General features: G+C 39.6%; 2 protein-coding genes across 2 annotated transcripts; one reads left to right on the top strand and one right to left on the bottom strand.

Moving 5' to 3' along the window:
- Positions 1–3125: 3125 nt before the first annotated feature.
- Positions 3126–9918, bottom strand: LOC138055891 (uncharacterized). Its single transcript, XM_068901760.1, has 7 exons — positions 9362–9918; positions 8270–8559; positions 6680–7156; positions 6367–6591; positions 5933–6164; positions 5165–5217; positions 3126–3428 (listed from the first exon to the last, which is right to left on the bottom strand). The coding sequence occupies exons 1-7, from the start codon at positions 9612–9614 to the stop codon at positions 3126–3128; spliced, it is 1833 nt and encodes a 610-aa protein (XP_068757861.1). The 5' UTR covers positions 9615–9918.
- A 5854-nt stretch (positions 9919–15772) lies between these two features.
- On the top strand, positions 15773–21084 carry LOC138055890 (uncharacterized). Its single transcript, XM_068901759.1, has 5 exons — positions 15773–15808; positions 16356–16435; positions 18246–18666; positions 20032–20066; positions 21007–21084. Exons 1-5 carry the CDS (start codon positions 15773–15775, stop codon positions 21071–21073), a joined length of 639 nt encoding a protein of 212 aa, XP_068757860.1. The 3' UTR covers positions 21074–21084.
- Positions 21085–25384: the final 4300 nt, after the last annotated feature.

The raw sequence follows: 25384 nt of genomic DNA, 5'->3' as shown, positions 1-25384 counted from the left end.
TCATATCATTGAGCCATAATCAGGGATGGAGACCGTAAGCGCGCGCCATTTCTAGTATTGGGGTTGGCCCCATGATATGGGACAATTTTTCTATTTTTAGAACAAATTGCGCCATCGCCTGCGGCACACACGCTTACATTGCTGCGAGAATTTGCGAGGATTTTCGCGGATGTCGCGCACGGGTAATGGCGGGCGATATTACCTTCGTGAATGAGGCAGATATAGGATTTCTCTCAGCAGTATCGCTTCCAAATTTAAGCCAAGCCCTCCTTGGACACTTTCCTTGACCTTGACAGTGAACATGAAAGTGAGAGATGATTCAGAAGACGAGTGGAGTGACTTTTCCGACCTATCGAGTGGAAATGATTCGTCAGCCCTGTCTGGGGAGGAATCGCCTAGCAGAGGACAGAAAGATGTAAGGAGGAAAAAGGTAACCAAAAGCCAGAAACAAACAGGGGATGAGGTCCAGTAAAGAGAAAAGGAAAAAGAGTTCTGGAAAAGACCTTTCTAACGACGACGTAAAAAGGCTGGAGGAGACTCGTAAGTCTTACGTTTTGAGTGCACAAACACATTGCGAAAATGAATTAAGAAATGAAAAATCATTGTCAATATTTCCAGTTCGCAAGCAAATGGTGTCCACCCTACTCAATAGCGACACGATCAGGGTAATGTTTGTGAAGCTTTGTCGGGATATTTACTCCAAAATAATTAAAGCTTTCACCGAAATATCCAGCGCTAAGGTGAAAAACAGTGACAAAAGGGCTTCGTTTTCAGTTATTTGTTCCCATTGTTGTTTGACGGTGGAGGAATCAGAAGTCTGGAGAAACATGAAAAAGATAATTGTCACCACCATTCAGTTTGCAGGAGAACGAAACAGACGAAGTCAACTTTCATGCTGCCGTTGTTCTTTAACACCATCTACTGGGCACTTTACGAAAATTTTTCACAGCGCAGTCCATGCAAATTAAGATTGACACTGACAAACGGAAAACCCAAACAAATGCAAGTGAAGGCGCGGACACTGTTTGTCGATTCCGACTTTGTGGACGTTGCTAGAGTATCTGGGGCGGCGCTGCACAAACTACGGAAGATAGAGAAAAGATTGTTAATGGGCGAAAGGAGCCAGGAAGAGTTTCAGAAGCGACAAAGGAAAATTATGCAGCCGAAGTTAAAATTATGTCTGAAATGGTCTGTTTCTGCAGAGGAGAAAACATCTTTGCCATTGGGTCCTAAAAAGGTTGGACGAGGGAAAGTTGACTTTCTTCAATAGTAAGTTTACTGTTGTTTTGTTAACGTTAGATAAAAGAATAAGAGAAATGTTGACTGAAAAAAATCTGAAGAGATATCCAAAAAACCTTATGAAGCTGACAAAACAATCGGTTGCTTTAGACGAGGAGCTACAAGAGTTATTTTTGGCAGCATCAAAAAGGGCATGCACAGCACCATTTGAAGAGATTATGGCTTGCTCCATATGGCAAGAGCTAGTAAAGAGAATATGTAATACCAGATTTAAGGAATTCTATAGTGCTCAAGAAGAGAAAAAACTGATTCAGGAGGGCAAAGTCGTTTCAAGCCGACCAAAGCTTGAGGGACAAGCTGAAAACTTACAGTGTCGATAAGTGTACTTAATTATTAAGGATGCTTAATAATATGATCTTACAAACTTAATTACGCTTTCTTCTAGGCAGCAGACCAGTTCAAGTGGTCTCTTGTGATAGTTTATACTTAGGGCAACGTCAGCTTGCCTTATATAATATGACAAGTCTCGTTTTTACTGAAAACAATAGTAAGTAATATAACAAAAGAATAACCAAAGTGACAGCTTGAAGAGGTCTTTGATCTTTTTATTGAGAGCTGTACTCAGCTTATCAGGTACATTGGTACTCCAACTCAGTAACTGTTAGAGCTGCAGAAAAATTAACCAAAAAAATGTGTCTGAGTGATAGAATAATGTTATTTTGAACTTGAAACTTGCACTCATATATTGTATGAATTCAATGAAAGACCCATCAAAGGACTGCATGTCTTTATAGCACAAAGACATAATTAATATCTATAGTTCTCAGGTATGGCTCAAGTTTTGTAAGTTACATGCACACCAGTACATACCAATTTAAATATGTAATAAATAAAGGATCAAGAAAAGTTTTTAATATGTGCAGTCAAATGACTTTAAAAGACTATTTATAACAATTAATATATTTTGGTGTCACATTTTCTTGTTCCTATGTAAATGGTGACCAATGACTAATGCCAAAGTGCAGCCAGCTTAAAAAGACACAGCATTTCATTAAAAAATTAAAATTCCAGGCTGAAATGAGATTTTATGACAGAATTGTTATCTACTAACAAAATGAAATGCTTGGAGGAGAAATCAATTTACTTCAACTTCAGCCACACAACAGTTTTTAACTGTACTGAATGTACTTTTTTTCTGAAATGACAGAGGCACATTATCTGTTGTACTCCACCCAAGTGATTTGGGCATACTGTATCGAGGTGCTGTAAAACTTCTGGTATGTCTTGGCTAGCCACAATATTAACTCGTTTTCTTTGGATGGTAGGGAATGGGAAAGTATACACCCATACTGTAAATGCCTGTGGCTATCAAAATTGCACATGCCCCATTTTCCCAAACTAAAATTACTACTGTCCTCCCAACAGACACAAAGATGCCAACTGATTTCTGTTTCATGCTTGCCCGTTCCCTGACATTTGAAATGACATCCTGGAAGTTATTACCAGTAATAAAAAATCTTTGGGATCCTCATAAGAAAGGAGGTGTAGATCATCTCCAACAGAGCTGAATGCATCTTCTACATCAAGCCCACCAACTCCTGCAGCAGAAAAGCATTCATCAAAGATTTTATTGCCCCAGAAATACTTGAAACCACATGACCAAACCACCCCTCTTCAAGAACTTTCTTTCTTTGTTTCACCAATCAACCCAGAGGAGAACTTAAAACCCATTACAAGGGCTATTAGGGTGCATGCAGAGCTACCTTGCCTACCCTGAAAAGTGCTTTGAGAAATTTGGGAGGGAAAAATAAATTCTTTAACACCCTGATAACCATAAGGAACAAATGTGCCATGATTTCAATGTAAGGCTGTTGATAAACAGTGTTTCAATGTGGACACATTTGTAGGGCCCGATATAGGACCTCTTGGTCCCTGTAGCCCTTCTGATCATGACTTGTGGCTCTAGCAGTGACCTTCAGCTCCTGTCTCAACTGAACCCTTCCAAGAGATGACCCATAATTCCCTGCACTTAGAGAACCATGGGCATGGAACTTGAGTGTGCCAAACAGGGATTCAAGTCGACTTATTGAGAGCCGCAATGGAGACAAAGAGTATCCAGGAAAATTATCAAAGAAGTATGACGAGAACTGTTTAAATCCAAAGACCATGACTCTTTGAAGGTCAAATGTCTAGAGGGAGAGAAAAGGCAAGCTAAATAAGAAATGCCATTTATTTAAAGGAGCAGTGTCACAAGGATTTTGCTGTTTTAGGTCAATTCTGTGCTTATAAAATCATTACTTTGGGTCTTTAATCATTAAACAAATGTTTCTGTAAAGCTACAACGAATACATCAACGGAATTTTATCAGAGAGGGCTAACCATAATAAATTTCTTGAGGATTTTTGGAACATGCAGCATCAAAACCTGAAAAAATTGGCAATTTTTTTCAAGTTTCAATCTATTTCAATCCATGCCATCCATAGCGACAGGCGACAAGAAACAGTTTCAGTACATTCAAATAGCCTTTAATAACAAAACTAGATCATTCATTAGTTTTGAAATTCAATCAATGCGAAGACACCTGGCTTTTTGTAAAGTTGCCAAGTAGCGTGACAATGCCCCTTAAAGGGCTTAGTAAACAACTAATCCTAACTCACATTCAAATATATGAATTTCAATAATAATAATTATAATGATAATGTACTATAACTTTTATTTATATTTATAACATAGATAGGACCCTGCGCGCGCTCTCTGATTGGTCAAAAACCTATGTTTTATCAGAGTATAAAACATCGAAAAAGCGTGTTTTATCGTTTTGCGCGCGTAAAATCTATATCATAAAGCAAATGAAGAAGCCTAAGCCGTGTATTACACTGTGATAAAACACTCCAGTCATTGAGAAAATTCGAGAAATGTAGAAAACACTCGCCCGCGGCTCGTGTTTTCTACATTTCCCTCGTGTTCTAAAATGCCAGTCGTGTTTTATCACAGTGTAATACACGGCTTAGGCTTCTTTATTTGTTAAATAATTCATCAAATCTTTTCACTCGCACGCAATTGGTTTAAACACGTCACTTGACCGAATATCACCCAGCTAAAACTGGGGGATATCCGAGAATATCCCCCAATTGTCAAAACAACTCGCGTTGCGAAAAATATTTGAAGGATAATAAACATGAAAGCCTCCATTTGGGGCGAAAATATTCTCGGGTATTTGTCCTTGGACATTATCCGTTCCTCGAAGCTCATAGTTTTCCTCAAGCTGTGCTCTCCGAAAGCTGTTTCGCTTCTCGGAGCAGATAATGTCCGCAGACAAATATCCTAGAATATTTTCGCCCCAAATGGAGGCTACTGTTTATATATACTATTGCCCCATCAAAGGGAACACTTGTCTTCCCTCCAAGGACCAGGAGGGATGTAGTTTGATCTTTTAAATGCACATTTAAAAAATAGTAAACAAGATAATGTTAAAGTGCCTATAACCCCAAAATATTTTTTTCGCTTAAATAAATCTTTGCACCTGTTCGAAACAAACTGCACCTTTTAACTTTTTTATAGGCTGTAAAAGTTACGAAATCTAGCCATCATCTGTTGCATGACCGAGCTAGTAAGGGGTATGGGTCTATTCCTGGGTTGACGTCACAGACTGATTTACATCGTATTAAGTCTTTGTAAACATGCATGCAAATAAGTTTGTGACATCAACCCAGGAATAGACCCATACCCCTTACTTGCTCGGTCGTGTTACAGATGATGGTCAGATTTCGTAACTTTTACAGCCTGTAAAAAGTCAAGATTAGGGCTAAAAAGGTGCAAAAAGGCGCAATGCTTTTCAAACAGGTGCAAAGAGTTATTTAAGCGAAAAAAATATTTTGGGGTTATAGGCACTTTAATAAACAAGTTAATCTTTATTCAGCAATACCTGCCATGCTAAAAACTTTGCTGCACGTGCTCGTTTGGAGTTGTCAACATACTCTGCAAAGATTAAAGGAAAACTTAGATGTAACCCAGTTTGTCACCCCAAAAAGTTAGGCGTGAGGAATCAGATCAAGGGGAAAATTATTGTAAATATACATACACTGTAAAGTAATTATTATATACCACACAGGTGAATAGTACTTTTCAAGCATGCTGATTGGCTAGCTTGGAGGTGATTAACCAAGTACTATTCACCTCTGAGCAGCCGAAGAAAAACAAAATGGCTTTTGTTGGTAAATTATCGCAAATAAAGTTACTCTTTGGGCTGCTAGTTATTCAGCTTGTGTGGTATATACACCTCAGTGTCAGTGAAAGTGGTGGATATTTATCTCCACTTCAGCGAATAATTGTTAATTATAAGAATGTCTATCATTTTAATTACAACTGTATTTTGGTGTTGTGTTTATTATGGCCTGGTTTACTGGTTAACTAGCATACAGTTGTTGGTAATCCAACGAAAGTGTAACTTTCAAGTGGCCAAATAAAAAAGGAGCTCTAATGAAAAAAGGTGAATGTAATTGAAGTTGATTCCAAAATGTTGAATGTTAAACATTTGAATCACTTCCTCATCAAACAGACTAGCTTTCATTTTCAACCATAATGACAGCCAGGTGAAGTGACCCATTGTTTGACTTTTAATCTTTTGATTGCTTTTTTAATGGACAAATGACTTAATACAGTTTGTTGAATAAAGTTTTTGATGTAAGCATACCTGTGTTGTTGTGCTCCTCTGCCCATTCTTCGAAATATCTCCATCCCTGTTGTATGTTTTTGAATACAGCTGACTCATTGGATCTTATAAACACATGGCTAAGGATTCCCTTTTCAAAAATGTGGTGGCATGCTTGTAGGTACCTTGCTGTTTCTTTCACAACAACAGTTTTCTCTGGGCCTTCACTTCTCAAATTTGCATATTCTTCCAAGGCTGCAATCATATAACGTTGCTGTAGAATGTAAAAGTAGACAAAACCACTTATCACTGTTCCATTCATAAAAATGGAAGCTTCATCTCAATTGTAAATATTTGAACCTTAATTATTGCCAGGATCTGTATATATGACATAAATTATCATTCTTTAGTCAATTTCAAGCTAAGGAATAGAACCATAAAGTTCTATAAATTTAACATAATTTTCCCTCTCTTACCTGCATTATCTTTGCAGGCATAACATTTAGTCTTGTCCAGCAGTCACGTTGCACATAGCTATACCTCAGACCAGGGACACGCCTACCCAGACCTTTTGCAGATCTCTCTTGATCCCTGTAATATTGATCAATTATTGGCTGCCAGCCAAAAGTAGTGCCTCCCTTCTCGAAAGCTTTTTTCCCCTTGTTCCTTGAACTGTACAAAGCTGCAATGATGTTCTTCAACTGGACAATATAAGAAACAATAACACCCAGGTGTTACAAATTGTACACATGAGAATAATTAAATACTTGAATTATTATAATACCTTACCTGGTGAGCAGGGCATATCATGACAAAGCAGGTTTTGTCTGATCTGGTGCTGAATGGATTGATGAAACTGGCCTTGAACTGGTATCGTTCAGCACCACTGTCTTCTACTGGGAGCTGCTCATTTGCATAGCCACAAAGCCTCTTAAAAAGGGCTAAGTTACAGGAAGCTCCATCACCAACCAATAGAATGACATGGAACCGGTACTTTTCAAGGGTACTGATCACCTTGAAGACGATGTCATGTAGAAACTTTCCATCCAGGGGTACCTCACGGAGAAAGTAAGGCCCAGCAAACTCAAACCCAGATGTCATATCCCGCCAGTAGGTCTGAAGAACGTAACTTGCCCTTTGACCAGCTCCATTTTCTGAGATGAACAGGGACTCATAAACATCATGAAGACATGACCAGTCATTTTCATTCATTGCATAGCCAATGGCAACACCATCTGTGCAACGGATCTGAATCTTACTCTGCACCTGTTAATTACAACTTACAATTATTTCAAAAGCATTTCATGGTCAGAAATTCCAGTTAAAATATTTTTTATATTATGCAAATGAGGAAAGTGATGACATCATCGGTGGTTTCACTAAAATAGTACAACACTCAATCAAGAATACCTCCATAAATATTAAAAAAAATGTAAATCACAAAAGAAACAAAATCCACTGTGCCATTGCTATGACAACAGTTATGCTGCTGTTCCTGTTTCAATTAAGACTAAAATTTCCAGATCATCTTAAAGAAGGATAATTCACTGCCAATAATCTTACTGGGGAGAGGTAAGAAAAATGCATGTAAACCATGTGTGAATCTCTGAGAAAGACCCTCTGTCCCAGTTTAAAAAGTTGGAAATGGAGATATTTGTTTTCCCCAGACAGAGACTGGATCCAAGAGCACTGCCATGGCAACAACATAGCAGGTGTCATTCTGTTTTGCTTGTGATGTGCATTTCTATTGATAAGTTTGAAGATCACTGCTCCAATATTTCTAGAGATATTCTTGATTCAGTATTTTGTTGTTCAAGTGGAGCTATTTATGACATGATCACTTTCCTCATTGGCATGATTAATACAAAAACATGAATATCTCTAAAATGAAAAAAGATATTCCAAATTATAAGGGAAATTCCATTCTTCTTTACTTTGAAAATCATTTCAAATAAGCAGCAATTATTTTGTACTGCATGGGCACTTTAAAGGCTTCACCAATCCAATAACAGTTTTGAGTTACTGAATGGATCTGAAAGTAACAGTTTAATTTACACTAACAACAACATAAAACTGTATATGCAATAACAAAAGGGGTCAGACGAAACTGCATATTGAGCTAGGTTTTTTAACTTTGTCAAATTTAACTCAGTTCATACTCCATGTTTCAACAATACAGCAAAAAAACGCTTAAAATTTAAATAGGTTATATTACTTCATGATCTGCAATGAGCCCTATAATGATTCAAATAACATCATTGATGATTGCCATGTATATGCATGTAGATGTACCAAACATTAAGGAAGATATAGTAAAACTTAAATACAGATACACCAATATGGCTGTTATGATAAGCAAAGGGAATACCCTCTATTCACCTTTGTCTCATCAAACAAGAGTTCTCCAACTCCCAGTGGCTCCGGTCTTCCACTAAGGACTGCAGTGGTTTTAAATTGATTAAACAAAGTGAGTTGCTCGATGATTCTTTCTTCATGGATACCTTCCTCTACTGTTCTCTTTGCCATTACCCTCTCCAAGGATCTCCTGCATGGAAGCTGGAGAATGTCCAGCTTCTTGAGGTCATCAAACAGGACCGGGCAGCGTGCATAAATAGCAAGAGCCACTCGCCAAGTCGCCTGAGTCCAACGATTAGATCGATGTCCATATCCTTTAATAGAACGTGTATAGAACAGTTTTAAGCTGAGTGTCGTAAAACCAAAATCAAACCAGTTTACTTACCAATTAGACTTCTCAGCTAACCTCAAATTGTGGTATAACCAAAACCAAAGCAATTGCCTGATTACTAAATCAACACATCTAAATATCTGGGTAATACAGGATTTCAAAATTTAATGCAAGAATAGTTTGTAACAGAATCCCTTGTGATCATGAGATGGATTGGGCCTAGAAGAAAAAGCATTGTACATACATGTCTGTAGAGTAACTAAAAGCATTTCTTATTGATAAAATTATTAGTGTTCTTGAACACCTGAGAGGACTTCCATATAAAACGGAGAGGGAAGTATGTAAGAAATTGTGACTAAACCCTTGAAGGGGACCAGTGGCCTGGCCCAAGCTATTTAACCCTCTTGAAAGATACAACACATTTAAAAAGTACAGAAATTATTTATATTTTCTCCTCTTTTCCTCTGACATTCGCCCGAACACCCTAAGTGAGAAATACAAAGCCCTATGCAGGGGAAGAGAGGAGGGGGGCGAGGGTGGTGGTCTGGAACAGTGAAGTTTATAAACACACCAGGGATGATCAGATATATTTGTGCCAAAGTGTGAACTTTTCTCTTCCCGTATCCTTCACACAGCCCCTTAAGTTATTTGGTTACTGATTATCACGCAAAATTACCGATAATTCCTCTTACTTAATTTCTTATCATCTTCTGACCAATTTACAATTTTGCATTTCGGAGTATCCTGAAGCATGTAGATCAAATTACACACCTTCTAAAACTTACCGTTTTTTGCCTGATCTTTTCGGAAATTCACTTTGTCCGAATCCCATATCTCACGCAAGACTTGCCCTGCACCGGGTCGTAAACTATCAGCTTCTGCCACACATTTTTCAAATTCCTTTCTTCCCATGGGTGTAGATTCAACTCGCTCCATCAATTTGTCCAAGTCAGAGCTATGTGTATCAGACATTAAAACAGAGAACTTCTTTCTGTACCGTTTGACCTGCTTTGTCATGTTTTTCCTTGATTGCCGCATATTTTTCAATCGCTTACTTTGGCTCTTTGGACTGAGGCAAGAGAAGCGAACTTTGGATGACACAGATTGTCTGCTCCTTACGTCTTCTTCAGTCAGAGACTTCTTTTGGTTTAAGCGTTCTGACAGTTTTTGTTCTGTTTTGTAGCAACATCGACACTTTCTTCCACTCTCACATTGGGCATTTTTTATCAATCGCGCGCAATTTCTTGACAAAACTCTGTGCCAAGGAAGGGTCTGTTCTTCTACTTCTGAGGACAGATAATCCTGCTGGCCAGTTATCCTAGTGTCCACTCCAGGACAAGGACGATTCTTGACGACTTCGTTTATTGCATTTCTCAGTTGTCCCGGCTGATTAATATTAATTGTGCCCCTTCTTACGAGCTCAAAGTGGTACACAAACAAACGATATTCACCATTTGCATCAACAACGAGTCTCACGTCGTCAAAAGGCACGTCGTCAGAGAGAGAGGCTTTCCGTTTCTTGACGACAACCAGGGATGGCTTTCCACTTCTTTCCACAACCTCGACACGAGCCTCTACTCTGGGATCCTGGAGATCTGACGCGATGGCTTCAAGAGATCTTAATTCGTTGCTCTTGGCAAGAATGTGTTCACGAAGGTTAAGCTTACCAACCTGCACATAATTGAAGTATATTGGGTGTTAATTAATTTATTTTAGTCCAGAAAGCCCGGGAAAGAGCGTGAAAACCGATGCCGTGAATTAAACTAAAAGCAACAATTTAATTAATCGACTTGCGTACCACGTACCTGAAAGGGTTTCTCACTGTTCGTGTCATCCCAGAGTGTCTTAAACACCGTTTTCACTCTCTTTTGTTGTGTGGCTGAGCTGACTTCTTCCAAATTTAAATCATTTGCTCTTTTAACAGAGCTATCGACTTCCATATCAATTTATTCACAGCTGTTATCCCCTGGCATCACTGTACAAAATCGCAACTTTCGCCCGCCATTTTATTATCACGCCATTTGATTACGCAAGAGGACAACATCCACGCGAGAACCCACGAATTGTGCGTGAGTCCGCGCAGATATATGACGTCAGGATGGCGCAATTTGTTCTAAAAATAGAAAAATTGTCCCATATCATGGTTCCGCGCGGATCCCAATACTTACGGTCTCCATCCCCGATTATGGCTCCTGGTCATATACATGTTCCTTTCGTCTTATAGGAATAACCTGAGCAGTACTCAATAATAAGGGATGTGATTTCACGGAGGATAAAGTGAAACAAGAGGATAAAGTCAAACAACCGGCTGAAATTTGCAGCTATGAGCAATACTCACAAGTGAGGTCTCGGAATAACTGAATTGCATTTTGGAACAATGGTGGATTTCCATTTACTACATTTTCAAACACAGTGAGAAAATCAGGAAAATGTGAATGGAAGTGTTTCCTTCTTGCTGAACTTTGGCATCCATCACAAGACAATGGGTCTATACCAAATTCTGGCCAGGTTGTCAATTGCCCCCCACTTCCTTCAAATAACTGAACAGCCACCGCTGTTGTTGGAAGAACATCTGGTGTAACCTTCACTGTCTTGTCCATAGCTGCATGCATATTGTTTGGATGTACTCTCTGTTCTATTGTAATGCAGAGAGAATATGAACATACCGGTAGCTAGTGATTTAAATTCATGGTTTAAATTCAGTGCTTTGAACAGCTTTATACATGTGAAAATGTATTCTTGAAAACAAAAGAAAAATAAAAACCCACGAGTTTGGAAAGAAAGAGTGCTGATTTACCTGTATCGTTGTGTTTTTTTATAAGCTTATTCAAGGGGCAGCCTTGACTGCAAACCATTATTTCGGCTCGGTAGCGTTAATTTTCCTGCGATTTCAAACTTTTTGTTGTCGTCTCTTTCTGGAAAAGTTCCTTTATTTGATGTATTTCGATTCATACAAATACTGCTTCGAGCAAATGCAAATATCACGTACCTGGCGCATGTGAATTTTTGGCCTTTAAAAAGGCAGCCTAGTGGAGGTCCAAGTCGTTGAAAACGTCTGAACATGCAGGGAACCACATAGCTTTCACATTTGTGGCGAGGAAATAAAAATATGACCCCTAGTAGAGCCTTGTAGCCGCCATAACTCAACTCCCCTCCCCTCCCCTTCAAGGGTTGCGTGACTTCTCCCAACCCCAGCCGTGTCAGTTGCGGTCTCGACTTGTCCGTCCCATGGTGCGGAAGGGTTTGTCAATTTTTCATTTTTATTTGATCGTCGACAGAGGAAAATTGAAAAGTGATCGGATATTTACTGCATGGATCATTTTCTCCATCTTGAAAGCCTCTTCCTTAAAAAATCAAAGAATTAGACCCCGATTGGAAAGGTTCTGAAAAAGAATAATTTCAAATCGATTGGCTGCTATTCAATTCTTCTTTCTTCCTTTGCAAATAAAAATTAAAGATTTGCATTGTCATTTTTAATTTTCATTCAATAAGAAACCATGATTTTCATGTTTGTGTTTGTTGGAATTTTATTCTCAACGTTCCTCGGTAAAAACAAATGAAACATTAAAAATACAAAATCCATTTTTTCATTTTCCATTTTTCATGGAAATCAAATGGACGGAAGACCCACGGACCCCCTTTATTCAGTTGGGCTTGGTTTTGTGATTTATTTTGTAGAGAAAAGTATGCCATAGCACACATGTACAGAGCACAGTTTCTTAATCATTATGATTTTATAAGACCCACAACATGGTTTGTCTGAGGGTGCACATAAAAAATGATTACTGCGAGTGTTTTCCATCGCATATTCATAAAATACAGCAGTCACTGTGATATAGTTACATATGAGGTTATTAGTAGAGGTTAGTGTTCCCCCAGTGAGGACACATGTTTATCCACACCAGTAGTGCTTTGTTGTAGTGACGTCTGTTCAGCCATGTATTCTGAGCCATGATCAGAAGTACTCTGCAAATTATTATTTAGTTTGAAGGTTAGGCTGTTAATTGAAAGGACAAGAAGAATGTAGTTTAAAATGTCCAAAAAGGCTGTTTTGGGTAATAAAATCATATTTTCAAAACTATGAATAAAGTTGAAAAGAGGAAAAAGAAAAATCGGTGCAAATTTCCGTTGTTTGGTGCATGTTACGTTATATTGCCAGTTCAAAAATAAACAACAAACCCTTGACGTACACAAAATATGTTTTTTCAACTACTGTGGAAAAAATGGAAAATTGAATTGGCCGAACTGTGCAAGGGCCGATAATGACCGAAACTACCTACCTTGTAAATTGCTTTAACTAAGAGCGCACATTTTTTTAGCTCATAAAACAGCATTTTGGCGAAAGCAGGATAAATGACTAATGTTGTGAAGGCATTTTTAGCGTGGCGGAAAGATATTTCAAAAAGGTAGACATTTTCTTCACGAATTTACCCTTCGTTAGGAGAAACCATTGCAACTAAACACTAATACGAAACAGAAAAAAATCGTAAAAAAAAAAAATTTGTTCAAAGTAAAGCATTTGCAGCAGCGAAACTGTCAACAAATTACCTGTGTTTTGCAAGGGACACAGACGGAAATGACCAAGGATTGCGGAGATAGAAGTCCAGGAAAGTATGTCATAATTCATCAAATAGGAATACTCAAATAGTGCAGACGTAGAAAACGTTGATCTTGAACGCTGCACATTTTTTAAGACCCGTAACTGTATACCACTGAAAAAAAAAAAAGGAATTAAAACGTTGACAATGCAAATTTAAACTTGGGGGAGGGGTATCATTTTTGAGCAAATTGAATCTGTAAATAAAACACTCTCAAGTCAAGATTTAGCCTCAATTATTGCCTCTGAAACTAAGAAACGCTTTCATCAAATCATTCTGCTATAACACAAACACAACTTCGATTCCTTGAAACTTACCTCATTTAATTGATTTCTCTCTTAGCCACCTTAATTGAAAGAGGAATCCCCTTTCCCTCTGCTGTGCTTCACATGAAATAAACCATTTTGTTCAGACTCTGATCTTCAAATCTCGCCAATCGAAGCGACAGCAAATTCTGCAAAAGCATTCTGTGACAGAACTGTTGTTGAACTAAAAAACATTCTTTCAATCTTTCTTGAACTGTGTTTCTAAAGCGCCGATCTCCAGTTATAAATACTGCATGACACACCCCGCAAAACAAAATGGGGCCGCAGTGTGTTCGATCTTTAATGGCTCGCGCACGCGCAGACAGAATGCCCCTTCCCTTATTGGATTGCTTTCATGTGGCTGCAGAAATTGTGAAAACAAGGCAATTCTGCTGCCGTCACAAAGTTTAAAAAAAAGCTACCCTCCCCACCCCTGTGCTTTGGTCAGACAACCAACAATCACCACCCCACGCCACTCTGTGGGTTCACTCTAATTGGTGATCAAAGGCAAACTATCATTCAGGCCTAGACTAGTCCAGGAAAAATTGCCAAGGCATCCTACACTGTTAAGTCTCACTTAACAAGGCCACAAACTCTAACTGCAGTTAAAGTCTCAAAGCTGATCACTTGCAAGTTTGCATTGTATCCTGACTCATCCCTAGTCGTCTCTCCTCGCTTTCATCCTTCCCATCGCCCCCTGTGCGCGCCACTCGTTATACAAGCAAGACGACAGGGGACGAGTCAATATCATATCCCGTGAATAGCGGTATTTTTCTTGTTCAGAAACATTGACGTCACATTTCTTTTAATATTCAAATTTGCCAACCACGGAACAAAAGAAGTCATTGTTCAATACCCAATTAGGTTCTGGCTGGCATATTAATAACAATGGGTGACGTCACAAGAAACATCGTTATATGAGAAAGAAATATTTAGTTGGGAATTAGTTAATGGTTATGTTCTAAGTTAGATCGAATTCAATCGAATATCTCACTCTAAAAGTTAAAAAGTTGTTGTTGTTGTTGTTGTTGTTGTTGTCGTTGTTGTTGTGTTTGAGTGGATTTGCCACAAGTCGACCTCACATGTCATCCCGTTTGTTCAAAGGACGGATAATGTAGCTATAATGTTTTCCAGTGGGTAAGTCACTATCCGATAGTTTCGATCTTTGCGAAGATTTCATTATTTGCCCACGTCACCGAAAATATCCACACTCTAAGCACGTCTATTTAAAGGCGTGGTGAATGAATAGCTTGGCCAAGGCTTAACGGCCCGTTTATTTCACACTCTGGATTCTCTGATTGCACATGACGTCACGGCGGGCATGTTGGTGGAAAGAACAATAGCGAAAACGTTTCTTGGGAATCATGATTACGCAAGAAACTTTCGCTATATTTTTGTATTGCTTTTGGCACCAACATGGACTTCTTATCATATCCAGGTGATCTGGTGACGTAATTCGGAGGACTGGGGAGAACAATTTTAACGCCGTGTCCCCCAACCGCGCGCGGCCTTATTTTCGAATTCAACTGGCAGAGGCGAGGTTAGATCTTGTCGGGTCTACTTGAATGTTCATTCAGTAACAGGAAAATGTGGTAGACACGTAATGATCTGTTGAGTTTTGGCGATCGCAATACTGCAGGGAGTTTGGAAACAACACCTAAGGTCGCGCGGTTGTGGGATACGGCGTTAAAATTTTTCTTCCCGGTCCTCCAAATTATGTCACCAGATTACCTGGAAGAGTGAAATCAAAGAATAGTGACTTACTTCTCGTAGCGATACTCACCGTTACGACACCTATTGTCATTAACGTGCCAACTGGAGATCTAGCGGCTGCCGAAACAATAGTTTTTTTGTTCTGTGGCTGGCAAAATTCAAATATCAAAGTAATTGTTTGTTTATAAACAGTGAATATCGCTATATTCACCAAATAAAGTTAAACGGTCTTTAAAAGAGTGAGGCTAAGATTTTAGGATCAGGATTTGTGCGGGGGAAGAACACTCGCTTTTCATTAATGTAGCCTGGGTTCGATTTAATGGATAACTGATAGCCATCTAGTAAGTATGACGTAATGAAATATTGAGGTCACGCTATCCTGTCACGCTGATAGGGGAAGTAACCAAGTGATCACGAATGACTATATATCAGTGGCAAGAACAATCGTAGCAAGTTTATCTTGTATTTCGTAATGGACCACCTAATCATAAATATTGTACAAATAATAATCATAAAAAGGCTGGATGAACGTACTAGACCAAGCACTGATTTTTCTTTACAGAGAGGCTTAAAAGATAAAATGAAAGAGAGAAGGCAAGAACCCGACCTTATCAAGGTATCCTATTTACAAACTACACCCCAAATCACCATTTTTAAAACGTTAGGCGCGTTCACACTAGGAACAACGGAGAAAAAAACCTTAAACTTGGTACTCATCGAAGAAACAATGGTATTCGGGAAGCAGGAACTCATGAGTTGGAGCTTGCCTCTCCCATTCAAGCGCTATCAGTGAGTCAACCTTTGCGTGTATCTTGTATCTTTCTATTTTTAGAATGCCACGAGTTCTTTGCCTCTACACTTACTGTTGAGAAAGGCCAATCAGAATAAGGTTATTGTCAAACGAAGACAACAATAGCAAAAACAATGTATGAAAATTTAAGTAAATGTTAGTGTTCTGTTGAGGAGTTAGTGCTAAACATAGAAAGATAAGCACAATTAAAGTTTGACTCCAGGTTGTACCTCATAGGGAGGCTCCTAGTCATGGGTCCCTAGGGGACAAGAATATTTCTCTGCTCGCGCTCCTTGCGCATAAGGCCCCAAATTTGCGTTTCCATATCAGTGTAAACAACGTCATGCTTGTAGAATGTCTTGCGCTGTTTTAGGCCTGTGAAATCAACCCGGATGCAATGATGTTTGTGAACATCAGCGACATGAAGGACCAATTTCAAATCATGTTTGACAGGTATGTACGCCATTTACTGCGTACTGATCTAAACCAAAGATGCACCTCGAAGGAATTAGACTTAATAGATCAAACGTAGCACCAATTAATATACCAGTCACCCCCAAGTAGAATATAGAATATTGTTGTCTCTCTTGCTGTCGGGGCCCACCATTGGTAAGAAAATATAGTAACCCATCTGTGCGAGAAAATTTGGTTTTGGTGATCTTACGACCCCTCCATGTATGCCAATGTGACCAGTATCACGTGACCATATCGCAGGCTCAAGTTTAAAGCTAATCAAGGTCAGTTCTTTTTAAGTTGACCGCTGATCAGATACTAAGTTTCGATGGGATCGTGGGCTCAAGCTGGGTTAACATATTGTAAGAATAAATAACCAGGGAGCTCCGCCGTTAGGCTTGGCTAAATCTATATACTATTGTCCTGTAGGATTAGCTATAGTTTAGTGGACCGTCTATACTTTGCTGTGATCGCCATCTTGGGTTAACGTTATTATCGAAAGCTGAAGCGGGCGGAGTATAATGGCATAGCACCGATATAGATGTGTCCCGTTTTATTCGTAAGAAAACAACAACAAAGCGTGCTCAAAAACTGTTCAATATGCGGTTTCTAATGTACGGATGCCGATGGGATTTAAACTGCAACACAAATAAACCAAAATAACTAAATAAATGCTTACCTTTATAACTTATCACCGACGAAAGCGAATTCGAGTTGAGGTTAGGTCACGGTAGCCATGTTGGATCCCAGGCTCTCTCTGACGGATAATAGGATAAGAGACAAAGCCTGGGTTCCATTTTTGAAGAAAACACAGACGGTGGCCAAGAGGGAGGATAAAAATTTCGATTCTTTTTGTGCTTATTCTTTCAATTGTTCCTGTAAAGCAGTATGGCTGCTACTCAGGGGAACAAACAAGGAGACTTCTCCTCGCTAGTAAAAAACCGACACTGAAGATATCTCAGCGAGGAATCGTCAATCTTTTAGACGTAATGCGGCGAGTAATGTGACGTATGTGCTTGGATAAAATGAATGCCAAATTGAAAAGTAGAAGCCTTTGACCCAGAAGTTTCAATCTCTCTCTTTTGACATTGGCCCATCAGTTTACTGTGTTACTACGAAAACCCCCGGTCTGTGGAATGAGCTCGAATTAATGAGTCATTGCCCCGCCCACGTTCGCTTGTAACTAGTTCAAATTATTGAGAGGTGCTGTGTTCTATGCTACTTTTCAGGCCAGCGAACCTTTCTTGCACTCGAAATAACAGCGAGTGCATGGTTGCACTTGCAACCTCTTCGCTGGAGAAGAACAATCTTATCCATTTCCCCCCGGGGCTCAAGATTTTGAAAACGTATCTTTACAATGTTGTGGTTGTTCCGGTACACCTTGACGGCGAAAGCCGGCTATTGCTCATTCCGTGGGAAAGGAATTTCATCAAAATGTTTAACTGGAGTGAGAGGAGCAGTCACTCAATAATTCGGACCCATTCCACAGATCGGTGGTTTTCGTAGTATATTAATTTAGAATACGGCTCCCGCCAAATTATGCCCAATCAGATTGGTCCTGATGACCACAACGCCTCTGATTGGTCTGCGACCACGAAGCCCCACGATTGCTCGTGCTTCATGCAAAATCATGGGTGGTACAAGGAACACGGTAATACGAGGAATAGGTAATGTCGAGAACCGATGAGCCGCTTCCATCGGAGCTTATGGAATTCTGCCAAACCATCGAGAAATTAGGGTGGGGAGGGGGGGCTTGTTGACAAATACTGAATAATATCATTTTTGTGGCTTTATTTTCTTCCTGTTGTAGATTTCTTCCATCCATTCGTGTGTCCCACACCTTATCTGTCCGTGACGTCATCGTTAATAACATGGTGTCCAATTCTACGCAGCCACAAGAATTATCATCTAAAATATTTATTTGTGGAGTAGCAAAGCCATACAGACAAATTATTGCCTGTCGAACACGAGAAAATAGGCATTCTGACAGATTCCTCGAAAGATGTCAGTCAGAACCGAGCATGTCGTATCACAAGCAATCTATGACCTGCAACGTTGGTTTGATAGAGAGGCCGACAACAATATCTTCCTCGGATATTTCACGCAAGTCATTTATTCCACAATTAACTCTCAAAGATGTTGTGAGCGTGAAAAGCGGGTACATTTGTCGTGAAAAGATCATTGGAAAAAAATACAAACATTGCTGGGAAAACGGGCTGCAAGAATCTGAAGTAAGTATTTAGACTTAAGAATATCTCACACCCTAGCCACATGGACATCTTGCGTGTGGAGTCTATGTTTTAGTAAGTCTGGAAAGGTTTGCACAACCATCGAAAGCAAAGATGAATATGTTTTGAGGATTCTCTTCTTAGGATTGTAAAGCCCAACAACTATAACAAGGGGAAAATTGCTCGATCGAGCGAAATGATGTTTAAGGTAATCATTTCATCATAGGCTTCCAAGAGTATACACGTGCCCATTGCGGACCTATTATTTCGTTTTGTCTTCGGTTTTCCGTGATTTTATTACCAGTGTGCTCGTTTTCCTGTCTGCTTCCCACGTGCCTCTAGATGTTTCTTCACATCATGATGTAACATCTTACATATGTTTGTTGTTGTGATCAATTAAAATTGCCCAGCAATCAGGTGAAAGTTGTTGAAGTTGGGAAAAAGGGAAAGAGGACACTTCGTGACGCTTATTAAAATCGTCGTGTATCTAATTGGATGCATTTTATAGACATATATGTTATGTGACGTATTAGCCGTGGCGTCAATTGGCTAAGTTAAAGTGGTAGTATGACCAAAAAATCAATTCTTTTTGTTCTGTGGATTTCAAAAGCATGTTAACTTAACAGTAAGTGGCCTAAGTCTTAAGGCTTTTTTTAAAAGAAGATACCTGTTTATTTTAACTGGAATTTTTCTATTTAATGCTCCCCGCCATTAGTAATATTACTCACTTTGAAATCTTGTGAGAGCTGGATCGAGGAGAAAATGACGTTAAATACTCATTAGGTTAAGAGAACAATGCGTGTGTACGCGACTGAATTAATGTGCAGCACGGAAATTTAGGGCTTTCAGACTTTTAAACTCGTGTTTTTCATATATAATAAGCTGCGTTTACACGCTGAAATTCTAAGCTTTTGAGTAAATGACGTCACTTTTCCTAAATTCAACCCTAATCGGTTTAATCGGTCAGTTTAGAACGTGAGAAATAGCATACCGCGAAATCCAAAACTTACAGTCAAAGTAAACAGCCTTTGGATAAAAATCAAAGCTCAAAATTTTGCCAGTCAGGCGTCAAGCAAACATTTTCAAATTCAGAAGAAAAAAGGGAAGTGATTTTTTTTTAAATCATATGGTAACACTTTAACAATAATTAGTGAAAGGAGCCGTTCTAGATAGATGATCTGAGAAAACGGCAACGCAGATGAGAGATAAGTTGTCAGCTTTGAGTCATGACCACCTGACCAAACACTGAACTCGTAGGAATGTATAACTGGGAAAATAAAGTTACGTATCGAAGCAAGATTGCTTTATATGTTCAAAAGTTTAAGTGACGGACTCAAGTTTCTTTCTTTCTATTTCTTTTCCTTTTAGGACATTTCATACCTAGCGGAGAGAATGTACTCCAGGTAAGTGGATCAAAGGGATATTAACCGCTCAGTGCTAGAAGCTGGTTTGAAAGTTGCTGCCCGTAGTACGAGCACTATTAAAAGAAAAAAACAAATAATATTCACCTCATCTAGGGTATTCCAAGACAGAAGTTAAATATTTTGATCAAGAGCCGATACAACGTAGATTTGATTTTAGTGGTGTACTCTATTTCGGCTGGCCAAACCAGCCTTCTTCAGGTACAATGGAAGTTTACATTGGATTGCTTCTATGCACATATATATAGTAAATGTATATATAGTATGTATAGTAACTAGGTCAACATCCATTTACTATATATACATAGAGGCTATCCAATGTAAACTCTTATTGTACCTGAAGAAGGCTGGTTTGGACAGCCGAAATATAGTACACTACTAAAATCAAATCTACGTTGTATCGGCTCTCGCTCAAAATATTTAGCTTCTCAACTTGTAATTATGCCGATCAGATCAAGTCACTGATCCAACGTACACCGACAGGAAGATTGTCCATGTTTGCTTGCTTTAAAACTCTGCTATACCAAGACAGTATTAGATACTGAATTCCATGCAGTGGGTTCCGGATTTTATGTCCTTAATTCCAGATTGCCCCTCCATCGATTCCGGATTCCTGACGTGCCCAGAATCTATATTTTACCGTGGTTCCAAACAGGCCACTTGACCAAAAATGCCGTAATACTTTTTGCTTGTCCTCCAAAATTTTGCATAAGCATTGTTTCCAGTTTCTCTTGTGACTTACAAGGGTCACAAGCGAAAATAAAAACAATGCTTCTGCAAAATTTTGGAGGGCAAACAGCATTCTGGTAATTTGGAAAGAGGCCTTTTCTGACTCCGGATTTCAGATTCTTCGGACAAAAATTTCCTGGATTACCTATCACAGTGCAACAGTATCGTTAACAGTTTGAATTTTTTTTTTCAGGAAATGGCTACAAGATCAGATACCAACAAAAATTCCAGACATGGCTGGCTGTCGAAAGCTTCCATAATGAAACTAAAACGAACACTGCAACAAATTCAACTGAATATAAACCCAGGCTCCAGAAATATGAATTGAATGCAGAACAAATGGAGAACGACAAAGGAGCACGATTCTTAATCCAGCCAATGACCATTACACAGCAATCAAAAAGCGAAATTATCGGAATTATCCTGCTACTCCTGCACTTTTGAGGACAACCGCTGTAAGCCCATACCACCTTTTCATAGCGCATCACCGTTGACGCCAAGACCACAAAAAGATTCCCATAGGCAACTATTTAAATGTTAACGAAGTAATGCAACGGCGGTATGATTGTATACCTGTACTTTTGATAAGAATTCTCTCAGTTTACGAAAACCTAATCTTAATTTTACCTATATATGGAAAGAACTCAAGTGAGGCCATCGCTACTGTGTGGATGTGATGGATGAAGACTTGCACTTAATTTTACCTGCTCACAAATTTGCCGCGCTTTCAAGACGCACGCTCTAATCACGTGCAAGTCCAAGGTTCAAGCTCTTGTTTCCCTAGGGAGTTAGTGACTATTGTTCACCCTAGGGAGTTACACAGGTCTGAGGCGCGTCACGTGATACGTTTTCGTCCAATAGAAAACTTGCATTTCAGTAACGAGCTACAACAATAATTATTGATCGATTTTCGAGTTGGTTATTGTTAAAGCAAAGGACACTAATAAACAACAACAGGTTGATGTGTCTCCGTAAATTTCTCGTGCTTCTTTGCTTACATTTTTTGCCTTATTAACACAAGGCTGTCGTTTTCTAACCAGGCAGCTGAATATTGAAAGTGCATTGCCTAATGATCTATGTCTGAACATTTGAACCCGACATACCAGATAATCTCTGAGCAACGATCCTAGCTTTGAAAATTCGAAAGTTTACAAAGAATTCAGTTTATCGTATCATGAGCACTTTTGCCACCCAAGAATTTATCAGTTTTTGATGGCTAATAACTGGCGCGTTATCAAAGCCAAATGCTAAAAAATTGAGATTTAACTAAGTTTGACAAGTGCTATTAACTTTTGAAGTCAGTTTTTAAATAGCATAATGCCTTCTGTGAGCAAACAAGTATGTTAATGAAACAAAATGTAAAGACGTCAATTGGTTTAGAAAAAAACACTTGCTGGTCCTTCTTTCCAACTCTAAAGCAGAATGCAACCACAGCAGCACTGTTGGGGGTAGTCTGGGGCGTGTACTTTGTGCTCCATTCCGTAAACCCAGAAACGAGTGTTTGTGTCCTTCCACCGATATTTCACTTCTGAGACAGGAACGGCGGGTAAAGTGTGACGCTGAAATAAACCAGCAAAAATTAAGGCCCCGAACACACGTGTCCGGAAATTTTTGTATTCCGACTACGCCTTGTGTCCACACGTATCCGGCGAATAGGCCAGTTTCGTATTCTAACGGTTGGACTGGATCTAGCATGAAATGGAGGCTAATGCGGGCAAATTAATTTGCATTTGCAAAGATTTGCCAGCATTAGCCTCCATTTCATGCTAGATCCAGTCCAGCCGTGAGAATTCAATTCCTATCCGCAAATTTTCGAATACGCTGACGTAACACTATCGGATCCCGTTTTCCCAGGGTGAGATGAATCAACACAGCGTATCGCAACCCACCCTCTACCTCTGAAATGACGATTATCGACAAATCCTAATTTCTCTAAATTGACAATTATGGTCAATTTAGGACGCTTACCGCTTGATAGAGTTTATGGGAAATTAATATATATATTTTAAATCGGAACCCAAATGCCTCAATTCGCATTCGATTAATAACCCTTTCACTTAACCACTACTAGACTACCATATTGCTAGCTGCCAGAACATTATTTGTGTATGTGTATACCTGCTAAGAAACAAGTTTAAGTAGCAGAAAATGTCGGTTACCAAACCTAAAGAGAAAGCACTAGACTTAACCACTATTCAGCCAATGATTTTATGTATACTAATTAGTGTTGATAAATAATCGGCACAATTGTCACGGCCAGTTGATCTTTAGGGGTGGATAAGAGCACTTCCTTCAAAGTGGGTGCTCTGGGTTCAAATCCCGTCCAGGAATACAACATTTACTTTTTTTTTCTTTTTATCTGCTACCACAAGTCCTGGGAAAGAGTAATCTAAACTGAGGATAACAGTCAATCCAGAGTTAAATTACGAATTGTTGATAATCGTCGTTTCAGAGGTACGGGATTTGTTGCGTATCGACTTTGGACCTTGAAATACTCTCACATGCAACTCGTTGACGAAACGATAAATGTGTACTGGAAAGTTGTGGATGGAAAGAGGTATTTTTTCTGAGAAATATCGGCGCTGCTTAGAAAATATCCGAGCTCTCCTTTGCTCTACCGTTGAGCAGAAGTACACTCGTGGCAGCTAGGCCTTTAATCTAGGTTCAGGTAAGAGCTCAGCCCGTGGAACCTCAATCTCCTCTAATTCCTGGAGTCAACCCTTTCCTAAGAATATTTGTTTTTAGGAACAGGTTTTTCCCTCGAAAATTATCGCATTTCCCTTGACGCTAAGATAGCTTTGTTAAGATTGGCTCAGGGTTTTACAACAGTGGCTGTGCTGAATCTCCCAAGGGAGGCGTTGTGCTCGGGAAAAGGCTGATTTCTAGGCGAAGTATGGGAGATAGAGGCTCCCCTTGACAAGCTCGTCCCGCTAGGATTCTTTCAGAATTGGGAGACAAATTCCTCAATGTGTGCGGCCATCTTGAGAATCGAGCTGAGCTTGGTTTAATCAAGCAGCCAATAAAAATACATGGCATACTCACGCGACTCCAGCGGTTCAGGATGGTGTCGGAGGAAGAAATTCCGACGTCACTGAAATCACGTGAGAATGCCACGTATTTTTATTGGATGCTTCGTTGACCAAGCTCAACTCGATTCTCACGATGGCCGCACACAATAAGGAATTTGCCTCGCGAGGCGAAAAATATCAAACATGTTTGATTTTTTCCTCACGGCCTCGCGAGGCCAATTTCTCACCAAAAGTTCCCCGCACACGGTGAGAAAACGGCTGAGCAAACCGCCTCGCGAGGCAGTTTGCTCAGCTCTTTCCTCACCGTGTGCGGCGGGCATAAGCGACTTAAGAATGATACGTGTTTTCACGGATAAGAATAGGTTTCATGCCGGTAATATGAGGAGAGAGCGTGTGCGAATGCATCAATAATGTGGCGGGAGATCCTAACGAAGCTTGTATGCACGTCCTTCTTATTATAATCACTGTTCTTGTGCGTGTTGCACGAGAGTTGTATTTCCGAAATTAATTACCCACTTGCTTATCAAGCTGCCTGGTTTTGTTGGCTTCATATTTAATGACAATTCTATTGACGTTTGCCGACTCGCTTGGAAAGGAACTGTTTTCACGAGATTTCCGGTTGTCACTCTCTAAGCGACCTGAAAAACCCTGTATCACCAAATTGCTATTCGCTAAGTTGCCATTTGCGTAGCTGGAATTACCGGCAATCTGGACTACTTTTTTTCCTTTTTTGCTTATTCTGAAAAGTTAATATTTCAACAGAAAAAATACAATTTTTATGCCTTCCCCATGAGTTTGCTGTTTGTTCATTATTTTCCAAGTGTGAATACAACTGAAGGTGAAGAAGACTCTAACGAAATAAAAATCAAACCTAGAAATGAGCTATGGGCACCCTCCCCGCTTACGTTGCTTATTAAGGCGGCGGGTCTAAAACACAGGTCACATTCCACAGGTCACTCGTCACAGGTCATTGTTTTACCTTTTTGAAAGCAACCCAAAACCCTCAATTTGGCTAACCCTAGGCCTAAAAACCAACCGTAGGCCTAGGGTTAGCCAAATTGAGGGTTTTTGGTTACTTTCCAAAACTTAAAACAATGATCTGCAACTAGTGACCTGTGGAATGTGACTTGTGTTTTAGACCCGCCGTTATTAAGGCCTGGCTAAACGCTCGCAACATTTCAACGCAACACCTTGCAACATTGTTGCATGATGTTGCGACATGTGTTGAACGGGCTGGCCAAACGCACGCAACATTTTCAACGCAAGACGTTGATGTTTATGTGCCCTAGGCCCCTGGCGCGCGACAAGTAGACCTACCGTGCACGTCTTAGTTCAACAATGTTGCGTGAACGTGTGCAAACGATACAACATCATGCAACATCCAAAATGTTGCACGAAAAAGTTGACCGTTGTCAAATTTGATCCAACATCATACAACATGTTGCCACATATCGCAAACAGGGTGGGCAAACGTAAGCAACATGTTGTGCCCAAAAATGATGAAGATATTGCGTTGAAATGTTGCGAGCGTTTGGCCAGGCC

The sequence above is a fragment of the Montipora capricornis genome, chromosome 7 (genome assembly GCF_036669925.1).
Source record: "Montipora capricornis isolate CH-2021 chromosome 7, ASM3666992v2, whole genome shotgun sequence".
NCBI lineage: Eukaryota > Metazoa > Cnidaria > Anthozoa > Scleractinia > Acroporidae > Montipora > Montipora capricornis.
This window is presented reverse-complemented; position numbering and strand designations above follow the sequence as displayed.